The following is a 16,352-nucleotide window of genomic DNA, read 5'->3' on the forward strand; positions in this document are numbered from 1 at the left end:
AAATAAAATCTTAAAAAAAAAAAAAAAATATATATATATATATATATATATATATATATTCACCCCAAACCTGTCAATGTGAGTTATGGGAAAGGGGGCTTTGCAGATGTAATTAAGGATCCTGAGAAAGATCATTGTCGATGGGGGGGGGGGGTGGGAGCACTAAATACAAAAACAAGTGTTCTTTTTTTTTTTTTTTAGATTTTATTTATTTATTTCACAGAGAGAGAGAATCACAAGTAGGCAGAGAGGCAGGCAGAGGGGGAGGGGGAAGCAGGCTCTCTGCTGAGCAGAGTCTGATGTGTGGGCGGGGGCAGGAAGGCAGAGGCTTAACCCACTGAGCCACCCAGGAGCCCCCACAAGTGTCCTTCTAAGAAAAAGCGAAAAGACACAGAGGACAAGGTGATGTAAAAACAGAGGCAGAGATTAGGATGCTACATCTACAATCCAGCCAAGATTTGCAGGCAGCAATCGGAAGTTAACGGAGAGGCCCGGAACAAATTCTTTCTCACAGCCTGCAGAAGGAACCAAACCTGCTGACACTTGGATTTCTGACTTATGCTTCCCAAATTGTAACAGGATACATCTCTGTTGTTTTAAGCCACCTCGTTTGTATCAATTTGTTGCAGCAGCCTTAGGAAAGAAACATGAACTCCTGATAAGGGTATCTAACTAATTTCTCTGGTAGGCAATGTTTCACACCCTTCTCACAACTCATTGAGACATTTAAGTGCCTCTTCTTGGACTTCACTGAGAGAGGACCCTAGAGGCTAGAGACTGGTCCCCCAAACTTTGCCTCCCAAGAGCCTTTTCTCTTTGCTGATTTTATTTTGAATACTTTTACGGTAATAATGATATGATGTAATAATATAGAATGGTATGTGCTGAGTCCTCTGAGCCTTCCTAGCAAATTAGCAAACCTGGGTGTGATCTCCCAATTTCCAACCAATAAAAACATTGCTAAGAAAAATTAGAGAAGATCTAAATAAACGGAGTGAAATGTCATGGCCATGTCACGGTTAGAAGATTAACATTAGCGGTGCCTGGGTGGCTCAGTCGCGTTAAGCGTCTGCCTTCGGCTCAGGTCATGATCCCGGGGTCCTGGGATGGAGCCCTGCATTGGGCTCCCTGCTCAGTGGAGAGCCTGCTCCTCCTTCTCCCTCTTCTCCTTCCCCATGCTCATGCTCTCTCACTCTCGCTCTATCTTAAAATCTTTTTTTTTTTTTTAAGTCTTAGTTAATAATATACATACTGCAGTATTTAGGGGTGAGAGCATTGATGTTTACAACTGTCTTTGAAATTAATTTAAAAATAAGATGGATTGATGGAGACAGGAAAAGGACAGATGTAAAGATAAAGATAAAACTGATAAAACAAAGTATTAATTGCTGATGTAGATTCCAGGTAGTAGGTAAACGGATGGTCGTGGTACAGTGAATTTATCTTTTCTGCGTATTTGAATATTTTATAATAGAACGCTTGAAAAACATGATAGCACATCCCTGTGTAAATGGTAGCATTTTCTCTATCCTGATGTTAAAATGATGGCATCTTAAGCTCAATGACTTGTGATCATTGTAAAGGATAATACTGTGGCTTATCAAACATCCACGACGCCCCGGCCAGCGTTCGGACACGAGTCCACCCCTGCAGGAGGCCTCAGGGCCCAGCGCGGGAGGCCCGGAATCGCGAGGCAGTGTCCCAGCTGGGTCGGAATTCGTGTCCGGCTGCCGGCAGTGGGACGGCGCCCAGGCACGTAGGTCGCTAAAGCCGCCCGCGCACGCGCCAGCCAGCCTCAGCCCCACCCCCGTCTCGGGTGTCCCGGCCTGTCCCAGCCGCGCCCCCGGAAGCCCCGACTTCCCAGAGCCGCCCACGGCGCCGCCACCGCCCTCCCCGGAAGTTCCGCCTCCTGGCTCTGGGCCGCTCTGGCCCGAGCGCGTCCTTCTCGCTGGTGGGCCGGGCGCCGCCCCTGCCCCGCACGGCGCTCCTCCGGCCGCCAGGGGCGCGCAGGCCGGAGCGGGGCCCCTCTGGTCCGCGGCGGCCGCTCGACGGCTCCGCGGCGAGGTCACTTCCGGTGCCGAGGCCACCGCCTCCGGGCTGTTCCCCCGGCAACGCGCGGCGGGCGCAGTCCCCGCAGCCATGGACGCGCTGTCCGGCGCCGGGCCCCGCCGGGCTCGCTGCAGCCTGGGCGCGGCGTCTCCCGGAGCGCGGGCTGCGGCGGCGCCCTGGGCGCGGTTCTCGGCATGGCTGGAGTGCGTGTGCGTGGTCACCTTCGACCTGGAGCTGGGCCAGGCGCTGGAGGTGAGCCGGGCGGCCGGGCGGCGGGGGCGGGCCGGGCGGCGGGGGCGGCCGGGACGGGCCCTGCGGCGTCGGCCCCGGGCAGCCACGAGCTGTCTGCGCGCGAGGAGTCCTCGGGCCGCGCCCCCCGTGCCAGGCGGCACCTTCTCCACTCGGGTGCTCCAGCCAGAACCCCGGGGGTCAGGCAGCGATTAAGGCGCGTTAGCTCTGCTGCGGTCACTCCTCCTCACTGGCCGGCAAAGTCCAGCATTTGTGGCTCTCCTGCTTAAAGCGCTCCCGCACCCCCTTGTTCACCCAGAATCAGCCCCGAACCCCTTGTCCTTGTCCCCTTCTGTTCACCTGCTGCACCCCCTCGCCGGGCCCGGGGAGCCCCCACCCTGACCAGCTTCTCTTCCTCCGTGCGTCTTCACGCGTCGGTGGGAATGAGGCCTCCCGCGGGCCTGCGCCGCGAAGGCCGGGGCGCACCGTGGAGCTGCGGAGAGGCAGGCTTCCCGCGCTGCCAGCAGGAGCTTTCTCAGCGCAGAGCTAGCACCCCCGTGGCTGCCCAGGGCTGGGATGAGGCTGAACCGCCCGCCTCGGGAAGCCCGTGCAGCGCTGGAGGGAAGGGTGTGTTCTATGGCTTTGCTGAACCTGGAGAGGCTGCGGGAAACGCGAGGCTTCCGAACAGAAAGGGCTGACCTCCGTCGAGGACGTTTGCACCCCTGCACAGTAGCCGGCTCTCTGTGGACAGGTCGTTCCAGCCCAGCCATCCCCAGCGGGCGGGCACGAGTGTGTGGCCCCACTTGACAGACCCGAGCACAGAGAGCAGAGGTGATCTGCCCCCCAGGGTGCAGAGCCCACATTCTCGCGGGGGCCCAAATCCCTCCTCATAAAATGGCAAGAGGAGTTGAGAGTCTTCCGCTTCCTTAAGGCATCCCACAGGGATTTCCCCGGAACTTGCCATTTAGGAAGCTTGCTCTCAGGGAGTGTTGTTCCTGGCTCTGTGTGCTTGGGCTTCTGAGCCTTTGGTGAGGTGACACGCTCTGGCAGGCGGTGTTGGGGACCCAGGGCCCCTCTAAATCACCAAGTCTGTGTGGGAATCGGGCCACAGATCCATCGGACAGTGTGGCCACACAGTCCTCATCAGGTTTGCCTCTTGATCGGGCGTCACTTCAGTCGAACCCTCCAGGTTTTAAGGAGCACCTGCCTTGTGGTCACTTATTCACAGCTTGGACTGCCTGAGCCCTGCAGACACCCCGGCATTGTACGGGCTGCTGGGCTGCCTTCTAGTAGCTCGTGGCCTACAGACGCTCTGTGGACAAATGTGGCTCCGAGCAAGCGGTAGGGCTTGGCCAGTCTTAGGAGGGTGGGAAGGAGGCAGCTGGGCAGGGGAGGAGGGGCTGCTTCAGGTAACACCCCTCAGAAAAGCCTGCACGGACAAAGGCAAGGAGCCGCCCGTTCATTCATCCAACAGACCAAGTATTGAGCAACGGCCACCAGCCAGGCTTCCAGCACGCGTGCTGGACATGGGGGCGCAGAGTCAGGTGAGAGGACAAAGCCCTGCCCTCTGGGAGTTCACATTCTGAGCTGGAGACACAGCAGTTTGGGACCCCAGCACACACAGGCCATGCGGGCAGGGAGGTTCCAAGCAGATAGGTACGCTGAAGCCTACAGGTGAGACAGAGGAGGGCAGGCAAGGCCCTGGGGGTGGTGGGCGGACGAGAACTTGTGGCTCAGCAGAGGGCAGCCTGGCTCTGCCATCTCAGCTCTCCACGTCCCAGCACATCTGGGACACCTGTGGAGTGAACTCTCGCTGGGGCGCCCAAAGAGGCCCTCTCCATGGCAGTGTTTGCGTCCTCCCAGGACATAGCTCCTACGCTGCGGTCTCAGGACTCTCTACAGTCTTAAAAATTACTGATGACCTAGAAAGCTTTTTGCGTGGGTCATTCCTATTAACGTTTACTGTGTTGGGAATTAAAACTGAGAAAATTTAAAAATAGTTGTTAAGCTATTATAAAAAAAAAAAAGACGGTAAATACTGTGTGTGTTAATATAAATATTTTCATGAAAAAAGCCGTATTTCCTAAAACAAAATTTAGCGTCATTTAACACAAAACTTTTTAAAAAACTTTTTGAAGACTTATTTATATCTAGAGAGAGAAGGCGGGAGTTCCTGCATGTGGCTAGGGGAAGGGCAGAGGGAGAGGCAGGCACTCTTAGGCAGACACCCTGCTGAGGACAGAGCCTGCCATTGCCGGGCTTGAACTCAGGACCCTGCGGTTATGACCTGAGCAGAGGCCAGGAGTCGGATGCTTAATCCCCGTACTTCTACGACCCGTTAAACCCCTGGTCCGATAGAAGACAGCTGGGCCCCTACTCAGGTTTCTGCTCTGTTCCCCGTGAGCCTGTGGTGCAGCCTCTGGAGGCAGCACTGCGTGCAGGCGGGAGGACGGGCGCAGAGGAGGCAGCTTTGACCTGGCCACATGCTGGGGCACTCGGGCCGCACTGACTCACTCATGGCCACGTCGGTCCTCCTCGGGGGTGACTGGGTTCCAGGAGCAGCAGCTGTGCTGGCTGGCTCAGCAGAAACAGGGCTCTCGCGGGCCTCTGAGGATGGGGGCCTCAGGCAGCACAGCTCCTTGCTTTCCGCCTCTCTCTGAGGGTCGGCTCCTTTCCTTTCCTCCTCGAGGCGTGGCTCAACTTGGCCTTTCCTCTGGTCTCTGCTCCCAGGAGAGGCTGCACCAGGCCATAAACGTGGGTTCCCTGGCCATGGATGCAGAGGCCAACGTGGCCTGCTTCGATGCTGCAGCAGTCCGTGGCTGTCAGAACAGGCTCGGGCCCTTGACCTCAGCGTGAGGCCCGTCGCCCCAGCTGCCAGGCGCCTGCCTTCCCTCGGCCGTCTGTGACACAGGCACCCGAGAGCTTGGCTGAGTGGTGCTGTGGCCCCTGCCCCTCTTGGAGCTCTCCCAAGGTGCCTCTGTGGGTCCAGTCCCATAGACACGTTCCTTTTGGTTCCTGTGGCTTCTCTTGGCCCTTCCTTCTCGTTGCCTCCTGAACGGACATCCTGAGGTTTCTACACGACCTTCCTGCTCTGTTCTACCTCAGACGTGTTTGCAGTCACATACCACGTGTGGTGAGGGTACTCGCTGCCAAGCCAGGCGTCCCTGTCCTCGGGACACTGGTGTGCGGCAGAGGAGACAGAAGAGCACAGCGGCCAGTCCAAGCAAAAAAGGACAAGAAGCTTTATCATTTGAACAGTGTGAACCCCAGGACGTGGCACTGTCCTCTGTCTGGGGTTGCCAGCAACATCCCCAGAGAAACCTCATTTCAGCTAAAACCCAGCTCCTCCTCGGTGTCGAAATTTGGGGGACAGGGCAAGTAGGGACTGTGTGCGTGCAAGCCTGTGGCTCCTGACCCCCTGTAGACCCTTAGCACTGTCCCTTCCAGAGAGCATAGGCCAGGGCAGCAGCAAAGCCCAAGGGGCACCCCAGCTTCACAGAAGACAGCTTGGAGGCCCGCTGGGAGTGAGGGCTCTGGGGCCCCCTGCCTCTTTGGTATCCAGGCCATGGGCCTGTGCACAGAGCTGCTGAGCCGGGGAGCCAAGCCTTGCCCGCCACTCCTCTAGGATATGGCCGGCTCCTGGGTCACTAGGCCTGCTGCTGGCCCTTAGGAGCCCAGGATGCTCTCCTCAGGCTCTTTCCCCAGGTGGGATAGAGGCCAGAAGCTCCCGGATCCCTGACTAGCAAGGCCCGGTGAGGGCCCTCAAGCTGCTGTTAGCAGGCAGGGACGCCACGGTCTCAGTGACATCAGAGTCAAGACCAGGAGAAGCTGGCCAGGTCCCATCTAGGGGAGCAAGCCTGGGGCAGTGGTGCAGTCCAAGACCCTCTGGCTGAGTGGAGGGGGAAGGGAGGGGGAGAGGAGGGAGGCAGAGGCCAGCAGGCAGAGCCCTGTGGTCAGAGGGACCATGGGTGGGGGGCTCTCAGAACCACCTTCTGAAGCTGTGGGACACACCTTGGGGATAGTGGAGGCAGAGAGGTCCAACCACAGTTGCATGAGACGTGTGAGAAGGGAGTTGGGGACCTGGCCCAGGTGTGGTAGCCAAGGAAGGGAAGGGTAGAGCGGTCTCACGCTGAAAAGGGCCCAGAGGAGGAGGAGGGGCAAGGCCATGCTCAGGCAGGACCAGCATCGCACCTGCTGCCCAGCTGACGGTACCAAGTGCTCTGTGTCCCCCGCAGCTGGTGTACCCCAGTGACTTCCGGCTCACGGACAAGGAGGTGGGTCCTGGCCCTTCTGGGAGCAGCTGTGGCCCTGACTTGAGCTGGCCCTCACCCAGTTTCCTGTGTTTCAGAAAAGCAGCATCTGCTACCTGTCCTTCCCTGACTCCCACTCAGGTAGACAACCCCAATTGGGACGTTGGCTCTGGGGCTGGGGGTGGGGAGTGGGTAATAGGAAAAAGGTGGGAGATAAGGCTGTCCGGGAGCCCCTGTGGCCCAGGCCTGGGCATGACCACTGCCAGCATCACTGCCTGCCCATGCCAGCCCCACTCCCCACTCCATGGAGTCACTCAGAGCTCCACATCACAGCAGTGGTAGCCAGGTGCCCCTGGTTTATTTTCTTTCTTTCTCTCTTTCTTTTTTTTTTTTTTTTAAAGATTTTATTTATTTATTTGACAGGGATCACAAGAAGGCAGAGAGGCAGGCAGAGAGAGAGGAGGAAGCAGGCTCCCTACTGAGCACAGAGCCTGATGTGGGGCTCAATCCCAGGACCCTGGGATCATGACCTGAGCTGAAGGCAGAGGCTTAACCCACTGAGCCACCCAGGTGCCCCTGCCACTGATTTTCAAAGAAAGAAGCGTCTCTGGGCACAGTGATCAGTGGGGTCTGGTCCCCTTCATCCCACCCAGTGGCCACCAGGAACTGGGTCCTGGCCTTTGCACTTCTCCAGGGCTCAGGTGTCCAGGCAGCCCTGTTTTCTGTCACAGACCAGCAGACAGGGCCCCACCAAGGTCTCCCAGTGTCCCCAGTGCTAGCTGATTATACCAGCATGTGCTGTGTTTATTTTGAAACTCTCAGGTGCAGGAATCAGGACATAGCTTTCCTCAAAGCCTGGGCTTTCTTGTCTGGGGTGTTTACGGCCCGGTCTTGGGTCCCCTCCCTGGTGCGTCCCTGGTCCTCTCCCCGGCATGCCGGCAGGAGAGGTCCCAGCACTAACATGGACTGGTGGGGGCTGCCTCCTTTCCAGGCTGCCTCGGAGACACTCAGTTCAGCTTCCGCATTCGGCAGTGCAGCGGACAGAAGAGCCCGTGGCGTGCCGAGGACCGGCACTATAACAGTGGGGCCCCCACGCCACTGCAAGTGAGTGTGGGCTGCCTCTCCCCGGAGGCCAGGGCCAGGCTGGCGGGAGCAGCCGCAGGGTTTCTAGCTGCCGCCGGCCTGTGGACCGGAAGCCCAGCCCGCCTGCATGGGGAGCGGCCCACTTTTCACCACCGGCTGCTCCCAGGCCCCTGTGGCCACTGTGCCTGCCGAGACGTTCTGTGTCGAGGGGTTGGCCAGCTCCAGAGCCAAGGATCCCAGGGCCTGACCCCTGTGGCTGGAGAGAGCTGTAGCGGCCGTGGCGGCGGGGGGCGGTCTGGGCAGGCGGGAGGGAGCATGGGCAGCGGGCTCCGCCCGACTGACGCTGTTCCTTCCAGCGGGAGCCGGCGCACTACTTTGGTTATGTATACTTCAGACAGGTGAAGGACAGCTCCATGAAGAGGGGCTACTTCCAGAAGGTGAGCCACCTGGCTGCTCTGGGCTAGTGCTGCTGTGAGGCAGGGCTGGTGGCCAGCAGGCTGGGGGTCCTGAGCCTCCAGAAATGGCCACTCCTCCTGCGGCCCCCAGTCACTTGGCACTGGGCAGAACTCACTGCCCTGGGCCACGTAGGCCGCCCTGCCTGGACAGCAGGCGAGGGGTTGGGGGACAGGTGCCGCCACACCCAACTCTCCTGGTGGCCCTTTGGGGAGCAGGCTCTGCTGCCCTGCCTTGCCCAGCTCAGCACCCGGGGCCCTCTGTCTCTGATCTCAGGATATCCCTGCTCCTTGCTGCAGAGTGGAGAGGGGCTTTTGTCACACGTTCAAGATTAGAACAACTTCCATCTTGAACTCAGACTCCATAAGCAAAACTGTTTGACTTCTGGGGAGATCGTCCCAGAAATCTTGGCTTTGTGCATTTCTCCTTGAAGGCCCAGGGCCCAGCTGTCATCTGAGGTTTCCGTGCCCTGTCTGAGGCAGACTTTGGGTTTTCTTCTAATAACTCCAGGGTCCAAGTTGGCCCATTCCTGGGGATAGCTGTCCTGTGGGGTTTGTGGGATCCATTTCCCTGGGCAGACTTTGGATGAGCCAGGCCTCAGGGGTCCCTGCTGACTCCTGCGGGGCTGGGATTCCATCTCACCGGCCCTGTGGACTCTGCAGTCTCTGGTGCTGGTGTCCCGCCTGCCCTTTGTCCGGCTGTTCCAGGCGCTCCTGAGCCTGATTGCCCCCGAGTACTTCGACAAGTCGGCCCCCTGCCTGGAAGCGGGTGAGTGGCTGTCAGCTGCTACCACAGTGCTTTCCGTCCTGGCTGTAGCCCCGGTGGCCTCCGCAGGCAGCCGCTGCTCGGGGCGGGCTCCTGACGCGGCCTCCTGTGTCCACAGTGTGCAGTGAGATTGACGAGTGGCCCGCCCCTGTGCCCGGGCAGACCCTGAACCTCCCCGTTATGGGCGTCGTCCTCCAGGTGAGGGCGGACCATCTGCAGAGGGAAGGCCCCAGTTTGCAGAGACACCCACACCATCTGGCCGCTACTCCCTCTTGTCCCCCAGGTTCACATCCCGTCCAGGGTGGACAAGCCTGAGTACGGTCCTCCGAAGCCGTGTAGCCATGAGGTGGGAACCCACGAGGTGGTGCCGCCCCTCCCACCTGCTCTGGCCTCCCTGCCCTTGCAGGGGGCCCTGTGGGGGTGGCCAGAGCCCAGGCAAAGCTAGCGGCCAGCATCTTGCTGTGGGGTTGCGTGCCCCCTCCCCAGTGCTGTGGGGAGGTGTGCAGGGTGGGGGTTGCAGCGCCCAGGGGTGACAGGTGCTGCTTGGGGCTTGGGGGCTGCCAGCCTTGCCCTCGGCCTCACCCCGTCCGCCCCGCACCTCAGAATTTGCTGCCCGCCCCAGTGATCCTCACCAGTGTTCATGAACTGGACCTGTTCAGGTGAGCCCTATCGTCTGCTGTCTATCGCCTGCACAGGTAGTGTGGGGACCCGGGGGGGGCGGCTGTGTAGAGCCGGGGCCACTAGAGGGACAGCCTAGCAGAAGTGAGCCCTTGGCCGGTTCCATGAGGGAGAGTTGGACTGAAGAAGAGCCCAGGGCCCTCCTGCCTCTACCTAGAGGAAATGGGCGCCGTGGGCAGGAAGGTTCCTGGGAAGAAGTCAGGTGCAGGGAAGGGAGCTGTTGCGTTGGGAGGTACTCGCTGCTCCCAAGGCTGCGTCTCTCCAGGCAAGTCTGGGAAGGGCCGGCCTGGGAGAGCAAGCTGCCTTGGGTGAGGTGTGGGGGCCAGGGCTGCTGGCTTCTGTGTGAGGATACAGGTGTGCCACTGGAGTGCGGGGCAGCCCTGGACGCCCCTTCAGCATCTTCAGGTGTCCTCGCCGCCATCCCTCTGGGGCAGTGCCTGGTGTGCACTGAGAGCTGGGCCTGCCTGGTGGGGAGGGAGGGGCTGGGACTGGGAGCTCTGCCCCTGCTGGGCATCCTCTACCACCCGCCCCTGCCTGGCACTAGGTGCTTCCAGCCGGTGCTGACCCACGTGCAGACTCTGTGGGAGCTCATGCTCCTCGGGGAGCCCCTGGTGGTCCTGGCACCCTCGCCCGCCACGTCCTCAGAGATGGTGCTGGCCTTAATCAGGTAGGCCGGGAGGTGGTGGGGGGGTGCGTCGGGGTCCCTGGAGCAGCCCAGGCTGTGCTCAGGGGCCCTGCCGCACCCCCACCCCACAGCTGCCTACAGCCCCTCAAGTTCTGTTGTGACTACCGCCCCTACTTCACCATCCATGACAGCGAGTTCAAGGAGTTCACCACGCGCACACAGGCCCCGTAAGTGCCCTGCCCATGCCCCATCCTCCGCCTGCCTGTGCTCCACTCCCCGGGCCTGCCTCTGCCCCTTCTCTCTCTCTTTCTTCTCTCCTCTCTCTAGACCAAACGTGGTCCTGGGAGTTACAAACCCTTTCTTTATCAAAACACTCCAGCACTGGCCCCACATCCTCCGTGTCGGAGAGCCCAAGATGGCAGGTGAGGTTGGCCTGTCCTCTGCCCAGGGGACCTGGGGAGCTGGGGCTCGGGGCCCCGAGGGTTCTGAGCTGTGGCGGTTGGAGCTGGGCACTGAGGCTCAGCACTGGGTGTGTTCCGTAGGGGACCTTCCTAAGCAGGTCAAGCTGAAGAAGCCGTCCAGGCTGAAGACGCTTGACGCCAAGCCAGGTGTGTGCCCCTGGGCCGGAGCTCCTCCTCACCTCCAGAACCCGGCAGTGGGCTCTGAGTTCTTGGGGAGCCTTCTGTGCTTCCCCCAGTTGGAGGTGGGCGTAGAGGTGCAGTCACAGCTTGAGGGGGTGGGGCTGTGGGGGGGAGGCCCCTCAGGACAGGGCCAGCTCTGCCCTCCTGCCAGGCCTTTACACCGCGTACTCGGCCCACCTGCACCGGGACAAGGCACTGCTCAAAAGGCTGCTCAAGGTATAGGCTCGGGGGGTGGGGGGGTCTGGGAGGGGGTGCTTGCTCTCTGTAAAGGGCTGCATTGGAGTTGAGCCCATGCCTCCCCTGCCCTTAGGGGCTGCAGAAGAAGAAGCCGTGGGACACACAGACGGCACTGCTGAGACGGCACCTCCTGGAGCTCACGCAAAGCTTTATCATCCCCCTGGTGAGGCCCAGGGCAGGAGGGGGATGGGGGCAGAGGGCCGTGGCCCAGGCTCACTCCCCTCCCCTGCCAGGAGCACTACATGGCCAGCCTCATGCCCCTGCAGAAGAACATCACACCCTGGAAGGTGCGGTCCAGCTGGTGGTCTGGGGAAGGCCTGGGAGGGTGGGCTCCTTTCCTAATTCTAGAAGAAGGGAGGTCTGCAAGGGAGGTGGGGAGGAGGTCATTGGGTGTGCAGGAGTTCCCAGGGCTCTAGGCTGTCCCCACATGTGCCAGACATCCCTCATAGGACAGAAAAATGGGGGCGGCACCTGAGGAGCTCTGTCCCGGGAAGGGCGGGGGCTGTGGGTCCTCACGTGGCTGCACAGCGAGGCCGGGAAGGGTCCTGGCCAGCTGCGGGGCTAGAGCTTGTGAGGCTGTGTCCCCCACTGACCTGGGCTCACTGGGCTCCCATCTCAGACTCCTCCCCAGATCCGCCCCTTCCGCCAGGATGACTTCCTGCGCAGCCTGGAGCACGCAGGGCCCCAGCTCACCTGCATCCTCAAGGGCGACTGGCTGGGCCTCTACAGGTGGGTGAATGGCGGACGGGGTCCTGAGGCTTCTGCAGGGCTGGGAGCAGGGTCATGGGGTCAGCCCACAGTGGCTGCCTCTTGCCACCCATAGGCGGTTTTTCAAGTCCCCCCACTTTGACGGCTGGTACCGGCAGCGGCACAAGGAGATGGCTCAGAAGCTGGAGGCCTTGCACCTTGAGGCCATCTGTGAGGCGGTGAGGGGGAGCTGGGGCTGCGGGGGGAGAAGGGGAGCACAGGCCCGGGGCAGAGGGAGGGCCCTGGGGATGATTGGCTCCATCTTGTCCCCAGCAGAACATCGAGACTTGGATGAAAGACAAGTCTGAGGTGGAGGTCGTGGACCTGGTCCTGAAACTTCGGGAGAAGCTGGTGAGATGCCTCCGGGCCCTGTCCAGCCACCCCAGGCAGATGGAGGTCACCTGCCCCTGACTGCCGCTGCCCCTGCAGGTGCAGGCACAGGGCCACCAGCTCCCGGTGAAGGAGGCAACGCTACAGCGGGCGCAGCTGTACATCGAGACGGTCATTGGCTCTCTACCCAAGGACCTGCAGGCTGTCCTGTGCCCTCCCTAGGGCAGGGCCAAGGGGCGAGCTCCAGGGCCCTGGGTCCGGCCAGGCATGAGCTCCCCAGCCCGAGTCCCCTGCTGCTGCTCTGTAGCCTTGGCCCCCCCCATCAGCTCCACTGTTGTTTCAGCAGTAAAGGTGGCATTTGGAACCACAGCCTGGCCCCTGTCTCCTGCGGATCACGTATAGGCCAGAGCCTTACCTCCCCCTGGGTCCCACCTGCCCTCTGCAGGGCCCCAGGGCTGGGAGGCAGGGCTGGCTGGGAGCCCTCACTGCTCTGGCACGGGGCTACCCACCCCCTGCAGTGCCCACCTGCCCAAGCTCTGGGGCCCCAGGCCTTGTACTTGATGTGTCCGTTAGCCCCACCAGGCTGCCTGACCCAGGACAGAAGGGGGCAGCTGTAGGCAGACTCCTCTTCTCACAGCCAGCAGCCGTCTTACATGGGGACAGAGAGACTTGGCTGTTATGGTCACTGGCTGGGGAGGGGCCAAGGCCTCCTTGCGGGGGAGGAGTTCTGCCCTGTAGTACGTTGGGGGGCTGCCAAGAGGGTCCGGGGCATCGTCCTGGGTCCCACTCTTGGAGCACCCGGCTGGGCATGCTTGTGTGTGCTCTGCCCAGTGACGCTGCTTGTCTGATAGGCACTCGAGCTGTCTCCCTCCCATGTGTCCATCCACCCCCACGAGCAGCCCGAGGTCCTTGGGACTCTAGTCTTACTGGACGCCCTCCGTAATCCTCTGTAGCTGCTGCAGCCTGGGAGCGGCGGGCTCCTTGGCTGGAGCGGAAGGGCCCTCAAAGGTGCTGACGTCCCCTGTGTGACACTGTGGAGTGCTGGGCCCAGCGGTAGCCGGCGGGAGGGTGGGCGTGAGGTGTGGACCCAGCGTGGTGAGTGTGCAGGTAAGTCTCCCAGCCCTCAGCCTCAGCGCAGACCCCTCATCTGAGAGGTGAGGATGGGTAGGGCCCTGACGGGGCTTGGCCATCTCCCTGAGCGCAGGCCCTCGGAGGTGCTGTTTTCGCGAGCGGCTGCAGGCGGATGCTCTTTGAGCGCTCTGCTCGCTGTGTGCGGAGTTGGGCAGAGCCGCTGATGACGGTGGCCGCGGCTCTTGGCAATGTCAACTCGTGTGGCCCTGATAATGGCCTAGGACGGCCTGTTACTGTCATGGCTCTGCAGACTGCTGAGCCCAGTCTGATGCGGGGTCTAAGGACAGGGCTGTTAATGAAACAGAACCGAATAGAGCCGGACAGGAGCAGGGGGTCTGTGTCTGCAGAAGAAACAGGCTGGGGCTGGAGGAGTGGGAGGCCCCACGTTGGCCCAAGGTGCCGCCCTGGGCAGCCTGCCCTGGCGGGCTGGTGTGGAGGGGTGACCTCCTCACACAGGGTGTGGTCTTGAAGGGGGTCTGCAGAGACGCCAGCACCTGCCTTGTGGCTGGCTTACATGCTCGTGTGCCTGCTAGGGCCAGGGCTGGTCCCAGGCCGGTCCCATGCCCCCAGTCCCAGGCCCACTGTGGGTACAAGGTGGGTGGGAGTCTTGGGAGTCGACCTGGACCCCCCATGATGGTGACTCCAGATGTGAGGGCTGGGCTCCAGATGTCACTAGCTTGTGCTTGAGTGTGCAAGCACTGGGCAGCCACTTCCTGCGGTTTCCAGGGGTGTGCTGCAGGGAAGGGGCTGTGAGGGTGGCCTCAAAGCCACTAGGGACCTTGGCCACCCTCAGTCCAGGATGGCCCAATCAGGTTCCCCCCATTCCCAGAGTCGCCCCCTGGGAACTTGAGGGCTGTGGTTGGGGCCCCATGGCTATCCATCTTGAGCACCACGTGGGCAGGCGCTCTGGGGAGGGATTCCAGGCAGGGTGGGCAGTGCTGCTGGGGGAGGTGGGGATGAGTCTGACACTGACGTGGAGAGGTGTGCGGAAGCACCTCTCCTGGGGCGCCTGGAGCCAGGAAGGGCCCATCTCCCTCACAGGCCGACCTCGGCATGGAGGTGGCCTCTGGTGGGGGCTCTGTGGGAGCCCTGCATGAAGTCTCACGGCTCCATCTCTCCCCCACAAGGCCCCTGTTCCCTCCTAGGACCAGGCCAGCTCTGGGTTGGCTGAGTTTTGTCCCCCAGCGGCCGGTCGCAGCAGCCAGTGAGGGGTGAGGAGGGAGGGGCCGACGGATAAGGCCCTCCTGCCCTCACCCTGATTGGAGCCCGAGGGCAGGGGCCCACAGAGGCAGGAGCTAGCTGGTCCGAAAGGGTGTTGTACTTGGTCGGTGAGGCTTCCTGCGTTTAGAGGGGCTGTGTGTGGCCGTGGGGATGCGTCAGCCCCACCAGGAACAGGAAGGACAGTCTTCACCCCCTTGCTTCCTGTGCTTTATTTAAAGATTCCCTTTTAGTCTGGGAGAGTGGCCTTCCCACATTTCTGGCATTAAAATGTCTTTCAGTGACAATGCTTGTCTTTTAACTTCCTCTTTTGATTAAAACAACAAAAAGTCAGTGCTCTTGTCAGACTCTGGTAACTTTAGGGGTCCTCTACAGTGGGGATTGGGTGGGCCTTGGTGTAAAGTGTGGTTCGGGGCTGAAGGAGAGGAGGTTTGGCCTGCTTGGCTGGGGTTGGCGGGCAGAGGTGCTGGGAGAACTGAGGGACATGCTCCTAAGGCCTCCAGACCTCTTGCAGGTCTCCGGGTGGAGGAGCTGAAGGGGAGGAGATGCTGGAGGGTGTGGAGGGGACAAGAGGAAGTGAACAGTCTTCAAGGAGGGGGTGGGGGGGGCATCCTGGTGTAGGAGTGCTGGGTAGGGTTCAGGAACTAGTCCCTTGTCTTCCATGGGTCCCCAGCTGCTGCTCACCACCTCGCCCCCCATCCTGTGACTGGAGACTCCTCTGAGGGGCAGCAAGAGCTCCCAGGACCGTGGGCCCCACGGAAGGGCCCACACCTTTTCCAGTCAAGGCAGACACCCCTGGTGCTGGTCCTGGGGGCGGTCCCCAAAGACCTCTGGGAGTCAGCAGGTGCTCCTCTAACCCTAAGAGGTGGGGGGTGAGGCTCCTGGCAACTGGTCAGGGCACAGCAGCCCCCGCGCCAGGGATGTGGCAGGCCTGAACCCAATCTGGTGAGGGCCCTGGGGCTCGACAGTGTCGGAACCGCGAGTTGGCTGGGGCAGGTGTGGCTCGGGGTGCTCCCAGGGTGGTGCCCAGCCCAGGGGCGCGTGCTGCCCGTCGCGAACCTGGGCCCGAACCCGGCCGAACCTACCCCGCAACGCGGCGGGCTCACCGTGGCCTCGGGGCGCCAGGCACGCGCGGGGAGCGCCCTACCCTCCTTCCCCACTCTCCCCTCCTCCCTGCCCGCCCCTCCCTCCTCCGCCGCCTCCGCCGCCTCCCTCTCTCTCCTCTACCCGGCTCTCCCCGCCCTCCCCCTCTCGCCATTGGGGGCGGGGCCGCTGCTCCCGCGCGCTCCGGCCCCTCCTCGGCCACACAAAGGCCCGTCTCCATGGCAGCCGCGCGGGCCGGAGCGCAGCGCCGATCGCGGCCCGGGCGCCATCGAGCCTCGGCGGCGGACGTGCAGGTACCGCGGTGGGGGTACAGGGCCTACGTTGGGCCCGCGCGAGTCGGGGGCTTCGGCATCAGCGCCGCCCCTTTTCAGTCTGCTCGCTTTGCGCGCGGGGGACCCGGGGCAGCTGCCGGTCCGCGGACGGCGATCGGGCCTCTGCCGCAGTCCGTGTGCCCTGGACACTTCCAGGTGGCCGGCGAGGCCCGCGGCGCTCGGGCGAGTTGGGGGGAGGTACAGGCCTGGCCCAGCCGAGAGTCCCTGGGACCCCTTCTGGTTCCCGATCGTCCCTACCCGCCCATGCCTCCCACCTCCCCCGACTCCGAGATCCGTGGGCAGGGCTGCAATTGTCCCTGTTGTGCAAGAGCTCGGGGCCCCCACCCGCCTGCCCCCAATCCAGCAGCAGTTCGGGGTGGCTGAGCCCAGGCTTCCCCAGGGGGGTGGACCGGCAGTCGGCAGTCGGGGCTTAGCGGCACTCTTCCTCCACACCCGCGGGGGCTCCTTGTAAGGACCACCCTGGGATCTCCCTGGTCTGTGC

General features: G+C 61.6%; 2 protein-coding genes across 5 annotated transcripts in view; both read left to right on the plus strand.

Moving 5' to 3' along the window:
• Positions 1–2,120: 2,120 nt before the first annotated feature.
• LOC111157536 (DENN domain containing 6B) lies at positions 2,121–12,455 on the plus strand. Of its 4 annotated transcripts, none has more exons than XM_022519032.1 (20): positions 2,121–2,301; positions 6,513–6,551; positions 6,626–6,668; positions 7,519–7,631; positions 7,967–8,047; positions 8,726–8,831; positions 8,947–9,026; positions 9,112–9,174; positions 9,432–9,487; positions 10,051–10,173; positions 10,263–10,358; positions 10,459–10,553; positions 10,674–10,739; positions 10,924–10,988; positions 11,083–11,172; positions 11,243–11,296; positions 11,629–11,738; positions 11,833–11,935; positions 12,030–12,107; positions 12,186–12,455. In XM_022519032.1, the coding sequence occupies exons 1-20, from the start codon at positions 2,140–2,142 to the stop codon at positions 12,306–12,308; spliced, it is 1,746 nt and encodes a 581-aa protein (XP_022374740.1). In that variant the 5' UTR covers positions 2,121–2,139; the 3' UTR covers positions 12,309–12,455. The 4 variants fall into 4 exon arrangements, with proteins under 4 accessions (XP_022374740.1, XP_022374741.1, XP_022374743.1 ...); XM_022519033.1 differs by having other exon boundaries at positions 12,033–12,107; XM_022519035.1 differs by having other exon boundaries at positions 11,833–11,927; positions 12,186–12,250.
• Positions 12,456–15,781: 3,326 nt separating this feature from the next.
• Positions 15,782–16,352, plus strand: part of LOC111157476 (plexin B2) — a 29,052-nt gene continuing 28,481 nt past the window's right edge. The window contains exon 1 of the mRNA XM_022518895.1: positions 15,782–15,832. The gene's annotated coding sequence lies outside the window, so the exon portion shown is untranslated. The remainder of the gene's footprint in view (positions 15,833–16,352) is intronic.

The sequence above is a fragment of the Enhydra lutris genome, unplaced genomic scaffold (assembly GCF_002288905.1).
Source record: "Enhydra lutris kenyoni isolate GAN:26980312 unplaced genomic scaffold, ASM228890v2 scaffoldscaffold55, whole genome shotgun sequence".
NCBI lineage: Eukaryota > Metazoa > Chordata > Mammalia > Carnivora > Mustelidae > Enhydra > Enhydra lutris.